General features: G+C 40.0%; 1 protein-coding gene across 1 annotated transcript; it reads right to left on the bottom strand.

Annotated features, from left to right (window-relative positions):
* Positions 1 to 13,349: 13,349 nt before the first annotated feature.
* Positions 13,350 to 15,164, bottom strand: ino80c (INO80 complex subunit C). Its single transcript, XM_079274895.1, has 5 exons — positions 14,901 to 15,164; positions 14,366 to 14,482; positions 14,160 to 14,271; positions 13,901 to 13,968; positions 13,350 to 13,798 (listed from the first exon to the last, which is right to left on the bottom strand). Exons 1-5 carry the CDS (start codon positions 15,078 to 15,080, stop codon positions 13,667 to 13,669), a joined length of 609 nt encoding a protein of 202 aa, XP_079131021.1. The 5' UTR covers positions 15,081 to 15,164; the 3' UTR covers positions 13,350 to 13,666.
* Between the last annotated feature and the right edge of the window lie 6,062 nt (positions 15,165 to 21,226).

Here is a 21,226-nt window from a genome sequence, read left to right as displayed (position 1 = left end):
GTATACTTGCAAATACACTGCTTGAAGTGTGTCTTTAACCTAGAATACATGGTCAGAGAGAGGAGAGGGAAGGAAGAGAGGAGAAGATTCAACTTTAATAATCACCATGGAGAAACTGGGACATTGTAGCAGCAATATTAACAAAACATATCGCTTTTTTCTTTCAAAAGAAAGAATATGAAAATAAAGACAAATATATCCCGGGGGCATATTTGAATTACAATTAAATCACAGTTGCAACCAACAATTAATACAAAATTCAAACAAAAGTTTGAAGGACTGAATTAAGAATGCACAAAACTCTCAAACTTGTACGGTAATGGGTTATGGTAAAACATTCTCAGACGACGTAAATCAAACATCAAACACATCAAAACACTTTAACAATTCAGTGTAGGCGTGTTCTTCACACATTTCGCCCATGTCCCACATTGTTAAAAGACATCACGGCGTTCTCGTTTTATGACTTTGGTTTTACAAGAAGAACAAATCCTTCATGGATCAGAGTCTCAATGTTCAAAAATCAAACTGACGTGAGGGAAGTTCATTCAGATCGAACACTCAAAGACAGAAAGTCGTCTGAACTATTCAAGTGGGGAGAAGCTATCAAGTTATCGGCTTCACGTGTGTGTGTGTGTGTGTGTGTGTGTGTGTGTGTGCGTGCGTGTGCGTGTGTGTGCGTGTGTGTGCGTGTGTGTGTGTGTGCGTGTGTGTGTGTGTGTGTGTGTGAGTGAGAGAGTCTCTCTGCGTGCATGAGTGCTTGTTTTAATGAGCATCTGTCAGTACAGACCTGATAGCCATGGTAACACCCGGGGTGATTTGCTGCCCGTGTTCACAGAAGCTCTGAGGCTCTACAGCGTGGGGTCAACATCTGGGCCAGAAGAACAACTGTCACACCCTGCAACACGTTTTATCACTGCTGTCATTAAAGTGTGGTAACAGAGGTGCACTGGTGCTGTAACCCTGGTAGCACTGATGTTCCTGTGTAGCTTAGATGACACTTCCTGTTGGGAATCTAGGGAAATAAAGATCAGTAGTTGTAAGGAAGAAGTCTGTCGTGTGCAGAAAGTAGTAACAGTTTGATAAATAACTTCAGGAAGTAACTAACAACTAAGTATATTTTATCAAGTACTTTACTTAATTAGAATTAGAGGTACTTTATTTACTTGAGTATTTGTATTTTCTATGACTATATTCTTCTACTCCGTCTCAGAGGCAAACACTGTACTCTTTCTCCACTTCATGTGTTTCATAACGTTAGTTACTAGTTACTTTGCAGACTCAGATTAATGATACAAAATATAATCAACAAATAAAATATGCTGTGTTGTTATAGGTTAAGATAAGATAGAGGGGGGGGGGGGGGGGTTCTCAATCTAGCGGTGTATAAAGTAGTTAAAATGATCCGCAGTATTAAAGTAATGCTTACACATCATTGTATCAATAATTATTATCCATTAAATCAGATTTCTTTGACTTTGAGGCAAATTGCAACTCAATTGCAATGTCTCAGAATGCTTACCATTGATATGGCAGACACGGGACGACTGAGGGACAGCGAAGAAATCTATGAGCCACAAGTCATCATCGTCATCACTCGGTTCATTCGTTTCCTCAGGTTTGTTTGTCTCAGTTTGTGTTGAGGCCTGAGCTGTTTGTACAGCGACACATAGGTTTGCCAGTTGTCACAGTATCGCTCTGACAACAGACAACCTTCAGCTGTTCTCACCTGCTTTGGCTGAACAACATTTTTTTGATATGGTGATTTAGATGTTTATTGCGTATTTGTTCCGTTTTGCTACGCTTTAAAATATGATATAAAAATGTAGTTAAAGTCAATGTCACCTTGTGTTTTTTATGTGGTGAAACTTTGGGAAGCAATGTTTTACACAGCTGAGACAAACCCTTTTCAGATAGAACTATCGATTTGATATTCAAAATGTATGCTCATGCAAAGCGTGCAAAAACGGGTCAAAACTTGACTTATGTTATTGCTTTCACCTCGAGATGCCCGATAAATTATTATTGTGTGGACAGAGAGTGATCCACAATTTGTTCCCATCATTGTTGTTCGAAGATGTGTGTTTGTGTGTGTGTGTGTGTGTGTGTGTAGGTGTGTGTGTGTGTGTGTGTGTGTGTGTGTGTGTGTGTGTGTGTGTCATTGGGGTTAGGCATATAAAAGAGGACGTAATCACCATTTTATTTTTTGAAATTGGAGTCAATATTAAGCAGCCATTCGAGGAACCACAGTTTTTAGCACCTCAACGGTGACTTCATTTTTTAGCCCCCGGAGGTTGTTGCCGCTTGGGGTCAGGTAATGTGCGGCGGTTTTGTATGTGTTCACGTGTGTAAATGTGGTAGTTTGTGTCTCTATTGGTCCATTAAAGTGAACCATACAGGATGTCTGTCAGTTTGAAACATCGCAGGGGACAGAGTGTGTTATCCTGAGGCCCCAAAGGTATATACAGTATGTGCGTGTGTGTGTGCGTGCGTGTGCGTGTGTGTGTGTGTGTGTGTGTGTGTGTGTGGTGCACAGAGGCGTGACTGAGCCAGAGGCAAAGGAAGGTCACCCCACGTGCACGGCTCAGTGGAACAGCGCCTGGCGACTGTGCATGAGAGCCAAGCACCAGCAGTCTCCCAAGGACAACAAAGTGCTTATGCAGCAGAAAAAGAAGAAGAAGGCTGTAGAGCTCTCTAATCACACACACACACACACACACACACACACCTCAGTATTCAGCACATATGCTCACATGCATAGATATAAACACAAAAAGCCTCTTGACTAAATGTCTTTCGTATGTCTCATAATACCTCACTCTTTCTCTGCCACTCACACATTTACAATAATGTCTCTGTTGTCATCTCACCAGACAATGTATCTATCTGTGTCCCTGCTGCAATGTCAACATATTTACTTTGAACATTTAATACAGTTGAAATTATATTGATGGGGGTTCATAGCAATGTTTTAGAGGAATCTGTTGCATATTCCCCTTTTTCACAGAAGACATGTTGACATGTCGCAGTAGGAAAAGCACAGGTGTAAATATGAAAATGAATGATTGCTGAATTTCATTTGGCGGCTTCAGTTTCAGGGTGCTGGTATTTTGCATGCTGGCTCACTGTTACACTTCCATGATTTACTGGGACAATAAAGTTCAGAGTCACTATCTGTTGTCAATGAACTCCAAGAAAGGTCTTAGGGTTTTAAAGCAGGTTTTGATGACGTGAGCAGGGCTGAGATCATTAGTCCATGGCCACTCTGACGTGCCGCCATCTACACAAACGCAAAAAAACAAAGTCAACATACGGCACGGCTTTCAGACACATTAAACATCTCTTCCTCCGTACTTTTTATTTCAGTAAGTTTTGGTGTCATATAACAACTTTCTATTTTGGTGAAGAACCTTGTTTTGTACAGTAAGTGGGGCTGTCCATTGCCTACAACCTTCTTCACTCTCCACTCTGCCATCGGTGATTCAGCTGTTGTTTCTCATTATAAAAACCACCTTATTGTGTTTCTTATTATCCCAAGCTGCTCCAAGCAACCAGTATACTGTGTGCATCAGTGTGTGTGTGTGTGCGTGTGCGTGTGCGTGTGTGTGCGTGTGTGTGTGTGTGTGTGTGTGTGCGTGTGTGTATACAGTAGCTGCCAAATGGAGTCTTTACTTGCCTCCAACCTTCTCTCTCTCTACTGAGGTGTTTGTCTCTTCTGTCCCCTCATTATAAAAAACACTTTACCCCCTTCTCCCCTCGCTCTTCTTCCCCATCTATTTCTTTCCCCCCCCCCCTCTCCTCCCCTTCTACCCTCAGCCTCCTTTTCCTCCCCCTCCCTTTCCCCTTTCGCTTCACCTTTCTCTAACTCATTATCCAACAGCTTGAAGCAACCAGTCAGCCATATGTGAGTAAAAACTGCCACCTCACACTGTTAGCTTGTATTATATCGAGTCTGCGCTTTGCCTTAAACTTTGCCCTAAACCTTTAGCTATTTCTGTTCTTATTAAACAATAAAACTAATTAACCGAGCAGCTCGCAGCCAGCGTTCAACCATATGTGAATCTATCTCGTAATTCCCACTGAATTCGTGTTTGCCTTGAAATCTTTTCTGTTGTGTTATTTTTCCTCTCAGGATAACTAATTAGTGAAGGAGCTCACCATCAGCCATGTGTGAAGCTTGTTTGGTAGCCTTGTTTGTACTGAATTGGCCACAAGCTATCTCTGTCCTGTCCCTCATTAAGGGATGCCATTCAAAGTTGTGCATTTTTTGTATTTTTACTTTTCATGAAGCTATAATCACCATTTAATAAAAATCGATGACAAGGTTACATGAAATGTGAAAGGGGTCAGCAGAGACAATTATCATGAGACTGCAGTTCCCTTGAGCGTTTTAGCCTCTTTCATTTGATTGTTTTGGTTTATTAACAGCCCTCAACTTGTTTCAGTCTGACTGCTGTCATCAAGGCAAGAACGCTCTAATAAACCCTTTATACGCTACCTTCTCAGCACTAAACAGACACAGTTAGCGACTAGCTCGCGCACAAAATGGATTTATCTGTTAATGTGGCAAATATTTACAAATTACAAATATATCCATGTTGTGTTTGCAGCTTGTTGTGCTGCCGCCAAAGAAAAAATCAATCAATGCAAATTTAACAACACATTTAAGTATCAAATATATGTGAGATGTATCCTTATGCTTCTTCAGGTGGCAGTGCATACTGTAAGCAGATAAAGATGTTGTCACTGTCTGTATTACCGTTTCTGTATTTCCTATTGAAGTTGGAATTTGAAAAGATTATGTCCCATGAAGTCTAAATATCGATTTTTTTCTGTGACCCCTCTCAATCACTTATTTATGAAGTGCAGAAGACAACAGGCTTCTATCATTGATTGTTCTTTAATTCATATTTGACAGTTTGTCCTCTGACAGTCACTCAAGTGAAACTGTCATTCAGTTCACTTCACACAAAATTATTCTATTTCTTAAACAAGCAAGTCAGCAGTCTTCGTAAAAGTCCTCTCCACAACGATGACAACGCCATAATTCACTTCCTGTGTCCCAGAGGGTCAAGCGTGACTCGATCCAATCAGAAACCATGCCAATTAGACGCCTCAACTGGCACTTAATTACCACTCTGAAGAGGCTGATGGGCCATTAATTAGCAGGACATTAACGGGACTGATTGTTCATTAACAGCAGAGCATATTAGAGGAGATAAGACCCGATTGTAAGAGACTCGAGTAGAGGAGAGGAAGGCTGAAGCTGTCTCCAATAGAATTAGATGACCTACAGCAGTCAAGTCTGGGATAATAATGTTAACAATGGCCATTAAAGGGGAATACCACTCATTTTAATGTTCGAGTATGTCATTTATATGGCTGAGGTCTATTTTACATGTTACTCCCTCGTAGACATGAGAGACACATCATCTCATCAAGCCCTTGTAGCGCAATACCTTAGCCTGAAGTGCAGATCGTATCCGTTGTTACTGTACTGGGGTTGGGAGAAGGACATCTGAAAATCTGTCAGTTTCCGTCAAAAAACAGGTCAACAAAATCTGCCAATGCAACAATAACATTTCAACCTGTTTCTACTTGAAAATCACTCGTCTATATCTTGAGACAAGAAAGAATGAGACAGATCACTGCACTAGAATAAGCATCATTTTTAGAAAATACTGAAGTTGAAATGCATTGCAACTTATACTTGAATGGATGGATAGATGGGTAAATTAGGCCATCATGGTGGCTGTTTGGTAAAGACTTATGTTGGATCTTTGATCAATTACTCTGTTCACTGCCCATAATGTGCACTACTGCTACAGTAGCTAGTAGAATAATATATCTCAAAATATGTGTTTCTTCAGCCCGATTTGGCATTTCTTCGTAGCCTGGTTGTAGACCTCTGAATCATAACCCACATCTTGATTTTTTTTAATTAATCAATTATTTGGTGTTTATTGACTATTTGCGCGTTCAGAAAAAGAATTGAGCCAATCAGAGCTTTGTAGGAGTGATTAAGTATGAGCACGTCACAAACCGTCCGTATCCGTCAGGTGAAAAAAATACTTTTTTTTATTTTATTATTTTACCAAAAATACTTTTTCCCGTAGACTTACATCGGAAAGGAAACATCTGTTATTTAGTGGATATTTGTTGTTGAAGGTGTATAAACTTGCCAGTACTAACACTTGAAAAGCCCTAAATTAAATCATTAGGTCCTAAAAGTTGTAAAATGCCCTATTTGCCAAATCCAGAGTTATTTTCTATCCTCCTTTCATGTGAATGAGCTCGAGAAAGAGGCCGGACTGAGGGCTGGAATGGACCAGGGCTCTTATGTGCAGTGATATGGATGGATGAAAACTCTTAACACACAAACACACACACTAAGCCTGTAACTGTTGTTTTATTTCTAAAGTCAATGCAATTACCTCTTCCCCCTCTTTGCGGTGTGTTATCCAATGTATGAATATGGCTAGGAGACAGGCAGTAAATGTGTGTGATTGTGTGTCTGTGTGAAGAGAGGGAGCAGTTATTGGAGACACTGTAGCTCATAAAGCCTTTGCAGTGTCAATGTAAACTTTCTCTACAGCTGCAGGGTAGAGGATGTTACAGCAAGGCAGTGCTTTCTATTTTAATTTCGCAGAAATGCTTTTTTGTGATACTCCCGTTTAGATACAAATGTATGAATTCATGTACAATATAATGGTCTAAAAATCTGCATTATACACTCCCAGGAGAAAGGAACATTTGCAAGATCATTCAAAGTCACCCAAGATTATTTTTCCAGTCTGCAGTTGAAATTCACACAACAGCAATCAGACAGTTAATTGGATTTTGGAGGTGAGCTGGTGATAAAATAGCAGGTCTGAGACACAGGTTCAAAGATACAAACACACTTAAGCACGGTGAGGCATTGAGTTGCATCACCTGCAGCCATGTGAATGGATGGGCGCAATCATTACACTCACACAAACACACCATGGTAGGTAGGTATGAATAGATGGTCTGTCTTGTATTGGGGAGATTGGTTCCATCTGTCGTGGAGCGGGTTGAAGGGTCACATCCCTCCTATTACATCTCTCTCTGTCTCTCTGTCTGTAGATAGATAGATAGATAGATAGATAGATAGATAGATAGATAGATAGATAGATAGATAGATAGATAGATAGATAGATAGATAGATAGATAGATAGATAGATAGATAGATAGATAGATAGATAGATAGATAGATAGATAGATAGATAGATAGATAGATAGATAGATAGATAGATAGATAGATAGATAGATAGATAGATAGATAGATAGATAGATAGATAGATAGATAGATAGATAGATAGATAGATAGATAGATAGATAGATAGATAGATAGATAGATAGATAGATAGATAGATAGATAGATAGATAGATAGATAGATAGATAGATAGATAGATAGATAGATAGATAGATAGATAGATAGATAGATAGATAGATAGATAGATAGATAGATAGATAGATAGATAGATAGATAGATAGATAGATAGATAGATAGATAGATAGATAGATAGATAGATAGATAGATAGATAGATAGATAGATAGATAGATAGATAGATAGATAGATAGATAGATAGATAGATAGATAGATAGATAGATAGATAGATAGATAGATAGATAGATAGATAGATAGATAGATAGATAGATAGATAGATAGATAGATAGATAGATAGATAGATAGATAGATAGATAGATAGATAGATAGATAGATAGATAGATAGATAGATAGATAGATAGATAGATAGATAGATAGATAGATAGATAGATAGATAGATAGATAGATAGATAGATAGATAGATAGATAGATAGATAGATAGATAGATAGATAGATAGATAGATAGATAGATAGATAGATAGATAGATAGATAGATAGATAGATAGATAGATAGATAGATAGATAGATAGATAGATAGATAGATAGATAGATAGATAGATAGATAGATAGATAGATAGATAGATAGATAGATAGATAGATAGATAGATAGATAGATAGATAGATAGATAGATAGATAGATAGATAGATTAGATATACAGGTATTATGTGTCAACGTATTCTCGTAAACTAGCCTGTATGTGTTCATATGATAATTTTTTTACTCTCAAATACCAATATCAGTATAGGCAACATCAAACATGGTGCAGCTCTAGTAAAAAAAAAAAAGAATCTAGCCCATAAGAGCATTTAACAGGCCATTAACTGAAGTTGTTGTACATATCTAAAGTGAATGCAATCTCCTATTGCTAGACATGAGGCTACATGTGGTTTTAGAGATATACGAATGTGCCAGAAAACCCCACTTCCTGGACCTCAAACGGACGTAGATGAAAGGCAACAGATGATGATGTAATTGCCATTGTGTTATTTTCTACAGGCAACAGTCACAGCATGCAACTTTTTACATTACCTCCACTTCTGCCCTCTACAGAAACAGTGGGCTGGGCAAAGGGGATGACGGCAGGTGATGACAAAAATACAAGGAGACAGACAGATAGACAGAGTGAGATAGACTGTCTTATCAATCAAAGACCTGGGCAGAGTGCTAATCTTCCAGCCAGCAGAGATAGAAGAAGAGCCAGGTGAGGAGAGAGAGGACATGATAGATGGGGAGGGGAGGGGAGGGGAGATGAGAGCGGACAGGATGGGAAAACAGAGAGGAGGAGAAAGACGGAGAGGAGACTGTGAATGTGGCCCATTGAAGGACAATCATTGTCTATCAACACGAAGAATTACCTTTCTCGCTGTCCCTTATGCCCACACGTGAGTGCACACACACACACACAGGGTAACAAGTTGACCTGTGAGGGAACACTGATTGAATCTTCAGTGGGATTAGCAGGGATTTAGCCCGGTGTAATGATATCTGAATGAGTTGATTAGCTATCTGATGACACTTCACTGTCTGACCTCTACAGCCCAATAACAACCTGCAGCTCGTTCACTTAGGTTGCATTCAAACAGGGAGGGGGAGAAAGAAACCCATGAGGAACTCCTTGAGGCAACTAAATGACCCATGAAACTGTGACACGGTGTGGGCAGCCAAGGCATGATCAGTTATGGTTCAAGATCGGTTTTCCTCACACAAGTAGTGACAACGTACAGCCATGAAGGGCGAAAGCTTCCTAAGAAGGCAAAAGTACAAAAACAAATATGGCTGCAAGCTGTGATTTAAGACAACCACACACATGAAGAAATTGTGAGGATGTTGGGAAAGGTTCAGGAGAGGATTTTCAGGGGAAATAGAAGCCTAAGCATCACTGGTGCTTGGCCCCATAATACAAAGAAGGGGAACCTTTAAAGGAATAGTTTCACATTTTGGGAAATACACTTATTTGCCTTCATGAGTTACATTAGTTTTGTACAAATAATGTATATTAAGAGGCCCTTTGCTGCATGTCATCCCCTCTCTACATCAAGCCGTCACCATACAACCCAATCATGATGATTGAAATCAACACCATACAATAATAAAGTAGATATAGTCTAACCAGGTAGTACAAAGTGAATTACAAAGTGTAAGCAGTCCTTAACAGAAATGAAAGTGCTGCATTTACAGGTGTGTTCATTACCTGCTGCGTTCTGAATACCATCTGCGCCGCTGTGATTAAAAAAACATGGAGTGGCAATGCGAGGAGACTCCTTCTGTCATCTCTAGGCAGATCTGTTGTGCATTTAGTTTAATTTACATTTTAGCAACACCCTCCCATCTCTAACATGGATGTTATGTGTGGAATGTGGAGACCAGAATTTGAGGGCACCTGTTTCCACATGCACTTGCACATTTGCCACTTGCTGCAAAAATGTGACCATTGTGACAGCTTTGTTTCAGGAGAGACGTTACAAAGACGACGTAGGGAGATTTCTTTTTGCACTTTCAGTCCAACAGTCCAAACAAGATGTCAGTGGAAGCATTCTGCGTTCATTCTCACAGATGTCTTTGCCTGGAGATCAACTTCTGTGGGCTTGGTGTTTGTTTGTTTGTTTGTTTGCAGTACCATATGGAAGATTATTGCCAAGTAAAGTTACAAATCTGATCATTGTGCATGTGTCTAAAGCTGATCACTGTCTTTAGCTAGGTGGTCAACGTCATGTCAAAGTTACTGCAGAACTTCCACCGTAAACATTGTGCCTCAACAGCTGGCAAAAGAGTTTATATGGTGCGTCTAACAAATCCAGACTGTTATGTCTTTGTTAACAGGGAGGTTCGTGATGCTGTGCCAATAGGTCAAAAACATAAATTTGATTGTGCCGTGCATGAAATCTTCCGTTGAAGGAGAATTTTGCACCTGCTGCATTTCACAGAGTTTTCAGAGAATGTGCACACAGACTTAGCTGAAATCAACACGTTATACTTCTGCATAGATTTTGTTTTCTAGCGTATACTTTGCTGAACTTCTGCAGGCGAGTTTCTCCGGGGAGATGCACTCTGTGAACGAATGTCATCTTGGGGCTCGTTTAGGTCCTGTCTGCCCTCGGGCTTTTGTCACTGTCCCATCCTTTTGGGATGATGGAAAAGGCATCTGTGCTATATAATGCCCACAGACAGTACTTATTTAGTTTCTATAGCTTATTTCACATGCAGTTCTTCCAGGACTGCTTTTCTTCTGTGACATTGGACCTATTGACTTTATATACACAGCGACAAAAGCGTCATCATTTGACAAGTGTAACTTCAGAGGTATTTAAGTCAGGAGAGACAAGTGAATGAAGAAAAGATATTTTTTTATGATAAGCAGATGATGTGTGACGATACCGTTTTGACAGAAAGTCTTTGGCAGTTACACTCTACTGGGAGATTTGTAATGAGCAGCACCAAGATAAAACCCCCCCACCAGAGACAGTGGTGGTGGTGGCTGATGATTCTGCTGAGACTGGGCGGTGAAGGGAGGTGAAGAGATGCTTGTAAGAGCAGCATGAACGTACTAAAGGTAAAGAGACAACCATATTTAAAAAAAGACAGCAGGAAGATGATAGGCTAACAATCTAGGTGTGTCACTGTGCTATAGGATGGATGCAACCAGCTGATGTGAACTGCTAATATCGCGATCTACAGCCCCAAACAATGGCAGCAATGATACAATGATTGAGCATGCAGTGAATGGCAGGATGAATGAGAAATAAACTTCAAGCCCAAGCATGCAAGAGTGTTGTCTTCCTGAATGAACTAACGCCAGAGTTTCATTTGGGGGACAAGCAGACCATGTGTGAAGCACGCATTGCTGAATTTAAAGGGCCGGATCAGGTCCAGGACGATGTTGTCCAACATGAGGGTGTCATTGCATACAAGCAGAAGCTTGAACAACTATGGACATAAGGACAAGCCTTACACAACAAGTATAAGCTGTACGATACATCACTCGTCTGACATGTGTTCCTTCTTAAAATATGTAAAAGAAATGTATGAAAACTAGCCTCAAATGTCAAGTCAGAGAAATGCACCCCCATCTCCGGTAAGCTGATCGATGGACCAACTCCAGTGTTCGCTGAGCCAGCAGGGGAACTTTCATTTTCATTGTGATAGTTATTATAGGACTAAACTGTAGTCCTAAATTGCTTCTGTCCTTTTCCCTTTCCATACTAACATGTGTATCGATTCATATTTAGCCTGTTTAAATCAGTGTGCTCATCTTTCTACTGTAGTTTTGTTGCGGGTACAACATATCACTTTTTTGAAGTAATTTTGTTTGCAGTATTTATAATACGTATTAATTATATTGTCATTCAGCACTTGATTTCTGACAACCTTTTACTAGCTGGTATTTATCACTCACCTGCTGATGCATGGCAGGCACAGTACAAGTGGATAAATCTCAGACTTTGCCCAGAAACGGGCACTCATGTGACCCGACTGACTCACTGTGGGACTGGGACAACAATTACACTCGGAAAGGTTGAATGTCAGGCCAAGCAGAGCTCTGGCGCGCCCCGGTGGTGACATAGTATTCCTAAAAAGACAAGTGTACCTGCAGGATTTGGCGTCTGCCTAATGAGTGAAAAACAGCTCACATACTGCATGTTACTCTGCATTTCCAGTTATTTGGGAGATGATAGACTCAAATATTCATAGACACACATACATCGCATACAGATTCATATCACCACACTCTTGAGGACTTTTAATATCAACATGTATTCCTTAAATCATAACCTGATCCTGACTTACTGATATTAACACTTTATACTTTCTTGAATGGACAAACAGAAAAGATGCCCCAAAATGTAAAAGCACACACACACACACACACATGCTTGGAGACACACACACACACACACTAGCAGGTTGTGTGCTTGGGTAGCAGAAAGCACTGGCACTGTTCATTAATCACTATGTTGAGGTTTTGATGCCACAGCAGGAATGGACATGCTGGTCTCTCTCATAGATATACTATACTGCCTTCATCAGCTTCAACAAAGTCCAGAGCTGGGGGAAGTAACTTTTAGGCATGAGTAAAGACTGGAATCAGGAGAAATATGAATATGTTAGTAGATCTAGAACATGGCATCCAGTGCAGCATTTATGTGTTTTTAATAGCTTTTGGTCGACAATGGGATCTTATGGAACCGTATTAATGTTTATTGGTAACATAAAGCTGATTTATAGCAAACAAATACTGGGTGATTTGTATGCACAGGGCCAGTGTAAATAAAGCATTAAGAAGTGCAAAAGCTGAAGTTATAATTTATCTCCCCACCTCAACAGGTAAGGACTCATAGCTCAGTGGCTACAGACGTTGCAGGTTTGATTTTTACTCGGGGTTTTTGTCATTTTCAAAAGATGAAAGCTTTTATTTTTAGTCGGGATCATTCACATGAGAAATACATTGGTTCTCATTCATCACGTTTGTGAAAAATTGTGTAAAATATACCATGGAAATGATCTTGGATGCCTGTTGTGTGTGATTAATGACACATCCTCCCTCTACCAGTCGGAGAACAAATCATACATCAAATGCAGCTGTGGAATTAAGACCATGTGGAACCAATTCCACATTTACATTAGACGCATGTGAAATTAGGCCTGTTGGTGACATACATGCAGGCTACTGGATTTAACAGAAGATCCAAGAAACAGTGAAGCCAGCAGCAGGTGTTAATGTTTCTGTTAAGAGTGTCTTATGTCAATGTTTAACAAATGTGATTAAAGGTTGTCATATAAAAACAATTGAGATGAAACTAATTTCAGCCACCAATTGTGTGTTTTCTCCTGAGAAAATGTGTATTTATGCAAAGACACACATAAAAAATCACAGATGAAAAAGAGACATTGAAATAAACTTCAACATACAATTCAAAGCTTTAATGAGCTCCTTATAAACAGTATAAATCTGAAATGTACAAACTCCTTCAAACAGCGACGCAAACATTTTTTGTCTACGACTTCTCCTTAACCACACCGGACTGAATGTTCACCACTGGAGACTGATATTCTACCACAAGGGGGCGTACTGCATCATCGCTCGTAATGATGGAGTAATTGAGAAACAACTGGCCATTTATTTTGTCACACAGTAACGACACGTTGACATGCAGCCTGTGCTCTCAGTCTCCTGGCTGGCCCAATAGCTTCCTACACAGACACAAGTTCAGTTCTGGTTTGAACCTGTTTCAGGTTTCAAGTCTCGCTCGGCTGTCAGGGTACGATGCACGTTTCCTTTCGAAGTGCAAGGTAGCCAGTAACAACATCTGTGGGGAGGAGGCGGATGTAGGAGAACTCCTCAGAGGAGGTGAAGCGTAGCTTTGTCTGAGGGTCTGTGTAGTTTGCCTGAGGAAAGACAAGAGAGTGTTAAGTGGAAGCTTTGTCCAAGACTTAAAAGTCATTTTGTTTATTGTACAATACGGGATTTCAGCAAAGTGATAAACTCACAGGGAGGCCAGAGATGTCGGAGTATTTCTTAGATGGCTTAAAGGAGGGAGGGGCGTCAATGCTGTAGTCTGTGAACACAGCAAGGTCTTAAAATGAACTCCTGGTTAGACATTCCTAAAATAAGGTCACTGAGATAGTGAAATGTACTTTTGCTTTAAAATAGTAAAAAATGGAATTGGGCTTTGGGTTTAGAATATAGAAATACAGCCTATTTATTTGAGGTAAAAAGTGTACGTAGGTAGAAATAGTAAAAACTCACAGTTGGGATCATTGAGCGTCCAGGGTAAAGTCCGCTCCAAAGCCAGGATCTGTTTGAGGTTCTTCCAGGTCCTGTTCTTCTTACCTGCTGCTGCTCCACCGATCCCAGAATGCTGCCGAGATTCAGAGGAAGAAACGGGGGAAGAACTTTAGGGAGAAGCCACAGAAGCAGATAAAACTAAAACCCAACTGGAAGCAGACATTCACCATAAACGTGGGGTCTTTGAAGGGTGGAGGCTTTGCTGTGGACTCTGTGATGGCAGCAGGACCACAGTCAACTGTTCCCACTGGCTTCACCTCAGGCACCGACTCCACTGCTGTAATCTGATGAAACACAAAGACAGCACGAGACAAACAGGAACCACATTAGATTGTAAGCTGCTTGTTTTACAGGCGGTGTGACTGTTAAAGTCTACAGGTGGCTGAACACAGTGTAACATGAACCACAGAGATACAACTGAATGGAAGTGTCCACATCTGCAGCTGTTGTGAGACCGATACTTGTACTACACAGTACATTTGTAAATAACAGATAGTTTGATATACTGCAGCCTTGTACACGGTGTACTTGTGATATAGTTTATTAGTGATGTTTGGCTGCCTTTAGATCTGAATCACTGTGTACATTTTGACATTAGTAACGTTATTCAGAGTAATATTCAGTAATTGGGCTCCATTACAGTGTGATGAGCGCCACCGCGCTAACAGAAACAGAGTAACCAACACCATCACTGTTCAGTACCTGAGCCTGTGTGGCTGGTACAGCTGTCAGCTGGACTTTCTTCTTCTTGCTGCTGCAGCTCCCGGTGACCTGCTGAGCGGCACAAACCGCCGGACTAGCGGGACGTTTCTTCCCCCGGACAGCGGCAGAGCTGGCGGCTGCCGGCTGCGCCCTGACGGTTATCGGATTCTGAGATGCCATTTGTGGTGAGCAACGTGGTTGTAATGCACCAAGTGAATGCGGATCTCTCTCTCGATACTTAGCATTAGCCGCTCGACCTCGGCACTGTAAACATCGCCTCAACCGGATATGGAATCATTTCACTTCCGGTAAATTTGGAACTAACCAAATAAAATAACCATATCGTGATTATTTATAAATATGACTATTTATTCATTTAAAATGTGTTCGTACAAAACACACTTTTCGTGTATGTAGTTGAATGTGAATGCAGCAAAACAAAAAAAATATTTTAATTTGAATATTTATATTTGTTAATAGATTAGATAACACATTTGTTTATCATATTATGAGACCATATATTCTGAAAATATAATACAAGCAAAATAAAGGCTATCAAAAGGGAAGCCTCAGCAAAAACAAGGCCAAAACTCTAAAAATCGAAAGAAAATTATAATAATTTGCACTGATATTTGTTCGTTTAACAGAGCAGAAGGAAACGCTCCTGCAGTTTTTTCAGTGTCAGCCTCATGACTTCACTTTCAAAAAGTATATTCACTGTTTTTATCTGTCCTTGTGCAGTATTTGTTTGGTATCCTTGTATTTTTCACTCAAACACAAATGCTGCAATTGTTCAAGGTTTTCACAGTTTGGTGCCTCAAATAGCACAGCTTCTTTTCCAAAAAGACATGTTGATATGTTTCCAAAAGTGTTGACACCTCATGGGTATTTTGTATGAAAAGTGTTGGAGCATGTGGATTCAACAGGTTTATTTTCACTCGTGAAAAACCATAACTGAACCCTTTAAAAAATTCTCACCATATTTGTGTCTTGTGGTTTGATGTTTCAACCACTGAACTTTTCAATGAAAACCATGAAATCAGGAAATCAGAGCACATGCATTATTTACAAGAACTGACTTAACTTGTTTATAAGTTTATATCACCTGAACCTGCCATTGTTTATGTTGTTTGTTATTCAATAAGTGTACAATTATCTGTGGGAGTTGTTACATGATCAATAAATAATGTGCTATTGTAAGATGAAAGAATTATATTTTCCGACTTAAATCAAGTTAAGCGCAGGGAGGAGGTTCGCCATGAGGAAGTATGGTGAACCATCATGGTACACCATACTCCCCCCCAGCACCCGACTCCCACAACACAAGATTCAATTACACCTATTTATTCACAGATGGTTGGAGTCTAATTGACTTAGGAATAAAGACTTGTACTTGTCTCTGCACTCAGATCAAGGTCTTCCTTCTGCTCCTTCATTTCCTGATGCATGCGCACACGCCGACACACACGCCATTCTGAACTCCATTTCGGTGTTTTGGAATAATAATTACAAAATCAAGCAGAATTTTCTTAAAAATAGGAAAACAAGAATGTGAATCAATATTAATATTGATATTACAGTAGCCCGTTGGCCCAGCTGACTCACTTCTGTCTGTGGAGTGCTGCTGCCACCATGTGTTTTATGGGAGGCTCTGCATGCAGAAAGCTGGAGGCAACGTGTGCAAACAGACTCTTATTGATCACATAATGGATGAACACTTTCTTTTTACATCTGCAAGGGACCCAAATGATAAAGCGGCTAACCTTCCTGTAAAGGGTCAGGAAAAATCTTTATTTCGCTGATAATCCCAAAATATGAACACACACTGTTACCCTTCTTCACGTGCACATAAGCAGTTTTAACCAAAGATTGATTTTCTACTCTTAACTTAGATTGTTTCATCTGAATCTGAAAGTGACAGAGACCTGAAGCAGACAAAGTACTATCCAGTACTTCATATAAAAGAGAAGATTGAGAAACAAAACATTATTTTTCTTCTTTCTTGTATCAATAAACATTTTGCGACACTTCACATTACTCGTGACCCCCAAGTTGGGAAGCACCGCTTTAGAACACTGTTTGGTTTATATGTGTACGGCCAAATAGTTATGAAAGTCTTATTTGTATCTAGTGATAAAAGCAACCAAAAACCCTTCCTTCGACCTGAGCTGTGAAAGAGTGGAAGTGAGAAAAACCTTTCCTTCCAGGGATCTATAAAGTAGTTCAGGTAAAACTTAACAAGCTTGCCTGTCAGCATTACTCTGCAGGCTGAGGTGGCCTCTGGTAATCTTCTGGTTGATTAGAGCAGGATGCTATGCCTTGGGATGTACAAGGCTATTCTCTTGTCGTTCAGTCACAGTGTTTCGCACAAACATCTTTAAGGGGAAAGTGCCTCTAGCATATCCATCAGTCTGCGCTGGCCCACCAGGGAAGGAGCTGTCAGCATCCAGACATCTCCACACAAAAGATCTCCTTCTACCACATCGAAATTCAACACAGTGCCCCCTGAGCTGCTGTGCAGACCTTGATGAACTGAGGGATGCTGGTGTAATGTGGTATGTGTATTTTAGACACACACAGAGAAGCCTACCACTTCTTTGCTGTCCTTGTCCTGTCTTGTGGTGAATAGAGACCCACACTCGCAGGGGAAATGCTGATTCAGAGGAAGGTCTCTCCAAATGTCTCATTCATTTTTCAGTGCTGGCACACTGCTGCTGCCCGCTACATGAATAAAGTATATCTAGAGACTGCTCGAGCTCAATTGCAAACAGATATGAATGTCTTATGGGTGAAGTTAAACTATGAGCTGTAACTGTGTTGCATTGGACCCGCACGCTCCATTCCTTATGAACACATCACTTACTGTATCAGGCAGCATGCTGGAACCAGCAACATCAAAGTCAAAAGATTTTTGCAGCAGCTGTGCTTAAGCTTACAGTCTAAACACACCTGGATGCCACAAAGAGCTTTTCTGTCAAACAAGGGACACTGTTTTGTGTTGCTCGCAGCTCTCTGTGATGCTCTCGAAACTATCCCGTTGCTACAAATAGCCATAGCAAAAGCATTTTCCAAGTTGACACGCACACACATACACATGCATGCATACATGCTGCTCGGGATGTCATTTTAAATGACATTATGTAAGCGGGATGGTGGACTCTTGATGGTATGCAAGCCAAACATACGCAGCCACAGCCGCGAGCCCAACTTATTGATCTGTGTCAGCAAGCCATTGACTGGTGCTGGATATGTGTCAATGTGTGTAATGGGGATGGATAGCTCTCACGTGCGCGCATGCATGCATGTGTGTGTAGGCAGATCCTAGGGTGAGGACATTTGTATAAAAAGGGTACATTAGTGTGTGTGTGAGTGGTGACATAGAGAACAGAGCAAGTGTGCTTTCAACTTTTCTTGTCATACTATTCTGTATTACGAAGCATCAAAAGAGTCTATTGAAGACAGCAAACTGTATATTTCACAACAAAAACAGTTATCATTGGTAAGATAACTGAGCCAGCATGATCTTTTTTTTAAGTTGAGCCTGCTGTACAAAGGATGTAGGCAAAATGTATTTCTAAAGAATAACAGAAATCAAATAGCTTTTTCAAATTAAAGCGTTCCCTGCTTGAAAGTGGATTTGCTGCATCCGAAAAGCTGAGAGTAGGTTTTCTCTTCCAAGTGAAAGATACAATTACAGACAACAAAAAACAAGGTTGTGAGAACCTTTTGCAGATGTATAATGACATACACAAGCTGACAAGCTTGTCAGGGGAGAATACAAACAGGCTGTGTGTATCATAATCATCGACTGTGCTGACTCTCGCTTCCTGAATACATTCTGCATGACCTGACCTAGAAGAGCAGCTGTATTGCTATTTGCATCTCATCTTGTCAGGGCAGGGTGTTTTCTGTCTGGCAGGTAGAGCGTTGAGTCATAAAAATGAGACACTACTCCTCTCTGACTTCATTATGTGCAACAGGAGTTTGGCAGCAATGCTGATACAAACACTGACACCACATCTTGCAAATGGAATATGCTGGCCGCCGTGAATCTGTCACAGAATTACACCCGGGAATGAATTGCCAATCAGGAAGAGAATTGGCCATCTTTGTGAATAAGCGGTCAATAAATTGGTATCAACTGAAGAAAATGAACTCACTGAGTCAAGCAGCTAGTACTGCCTGGCAACCGTCTGAGTACTCCCAAGTGCTTCTCTTATTCTGTAATAAATTGTGACGAACAAAAAGGTTATGCCTACAGTCAAGACATTTAAACACTCCCCTGATGCAACACGTAAGAGTGACTTTTGACATCCTACTGTTTTTATAGGGTCTTCTAACTGAGTATCCCTTTTGCCATAAACAGTTCCCCACTTCCTTGTGGTGAAAAAGAGGAGGCGAATTTCTTTTTCTCTACTTTTCCAGTCTAATTTTACCCTCAGTATATAGAAATATACGACGAACCTATCTCCCCTTGATGTCTTGTTGGATTGATGGTATGTTTGCAAGTAGTGGCCCATAAAAACAGGAGAAAGTTATGGCCCTCTGTCATACTGACCCATCAGAGCTTCCCACCAGCCCCCGTAGTGATTTGTGGTTTATGTGTACATATTCCAACACAGAGATATATTTCACATAGGCCTAACCTGGAACAAAAAGGCTTAAAGAAACATGCTTTTGTCTGTTGACAGTCAAATTATGATAATTTGTTTAATCAGTATTGACATTTCCCAAAGAATTTGCATATGAAACGTCCTTGCTTTGTCAAGATCGTATGATCTAATGACCTGACAAGACTTTGGGAATATGAAGCACTTTGATTGATTGAGACTGATATATTCAGGAGATAAGATGGATGGATCGCTTCAATTTGAAAAACATAGCAGTGATGTTGAATACAGGAGCCGCTTTTCGTACCCTGTGTTTTTGCAGACTGTGACATATACCCTTCCATAAAATTATAGTTGAAAAAAGGAGGGACGGTGAAAGTTTAATTTGGGTTTCCTGCTTTCTCGTTTGGTTTGAATGTTTTCTTTTTCAGTCCAAAAAAAAAAGGGTGGGGGGTTTCAACATCTTTAAAGGAAGAGTGTGTAAGTATTAAGGGGATTAATTGGCAGAAATGGAATATAATATACAAAACGATGTTTTCATTCGTGTATAACGACCTGAAACTAAGAACAGCACAGGACGAACAAACACATAATAAAAAAACAGAGCGTTGATAAGAGTAGCTCCTTGCAGTAATAAAATCCTAAAGATACCTATCCTTACCCGAGGGCCACCGTAGTTCTTGGAAAGGGAGGGGTGAGTGGAGGGTCATGCTGTTGCTTGCTATCTGCAACCTCACCACTAGATGCCACTAACTCACTCACTGTTCCTTTAAGTCAACAAAAAAACATTTAACATACACAGGAGAAGATTTAGGTGCTTGTATTTCACACACTTGTGTTTGCTTGGTGACTACAAGAGTAATGTTTGGTCCCAATATTTTCTGTCTTTTTCCAACTTTTGAAATAAACCATTTTGAAACAAGTGTTGAAATTCCTGTTGCATGAAAAGCAGCACCTTCCCTGTGAGTCAACATGCTGCTATTAAATATCCCTTTCAAGACAAACTAGGTATTTTAGTCACTAGTGATTCAATACCATTGAGGTATTTACAAATACTTATACTGCCTTCTCACACAAAAAGGTAAATAACATGGACCCCTATTTTACTTGGATGATTTACTGAATGATTTGTCTTAAATGCGTCTATGTGGTTCATCTTACTATTTAACAACACTAAAGCATCATCACTCATTTTAAATTGTTCAGGTTTTCTTTATTTTCCTCAAATAAAACTGAAAGTTAAAGAGTATATGGTGTCAGTTGAATTCCCTTCTTTATAAATGTGAAGCAGCAGCTTCCTAAGGAGTCATGTGGTTATGTCTTTGCTTCTAACAAGATCGACTGCAATGGTTGCCCTCCAGTGATTTACATCTGTGGTTTACAAATACAATGCAAATACTATCACACTGTTTGCTTTCTAAATTCAGACTTGGTGATTTGTGTTAAATTAGCCTAGTATAAAACACCATGTTACTTATGCAATTTAGGCTATATTCTCATTTTGTACAGCTTTTCAGTAAAAAAAAAAAAGTGCTGCAATTACTATGAATTATAATGAACTAAACAATGCATACATTTATATATTTGTTGTTGAATCTAAATGTTTCTGGCAAAGACTATCCCCCTTGATGGACACATCTTTTGGATGCAGTTGTGACATCTTTTGGACCATGTAGGAGAGGATGGGATCAGATCAGATGTAGTATTTCTTCCGGG

The sequence above is a fragment of the Melanostigma gelatinosum genome (assembly GCF_949748355.1).
Source record: "Melanostigma gelatinosum genome assembly, chromosome: 9".
In the NCBI taxonomy this organism is placed as follows: Eukaryota; Metazoa; Chordata; class Actinopteri; order Perciformes; family Zoarcidae; genus Melanostigma; species Melanostigma gelatinosum.
This window is presented reverse-complemented; position numbering and strand designations above follow the sequence as displayed.

Bases quoted from the DNA above. Each gene is read 5' to 3' on its own strand.
- ino80c (XM_079274895.1), bottom strand. From the start codon at position 15,080: ATGGCATCTCAGAATCCGATAACCGTCAGGGCGCAGCCGGCAGCCGCC. The intron at 14,272-14,365 runs GTGAATGTCTGC...GAATCTCGGCAG, and splicing joins TCAAAGACCCCACGTTTATG to CATTCTGGGATCGGTGGAGC. The intron at 13,969-14,159 runs GTGAGTTTTTAC...CTGTGTTCACAG, and splicing joins GACGCTCAATGATCCCAACT to ACTACAGCATTGACGCCCCT.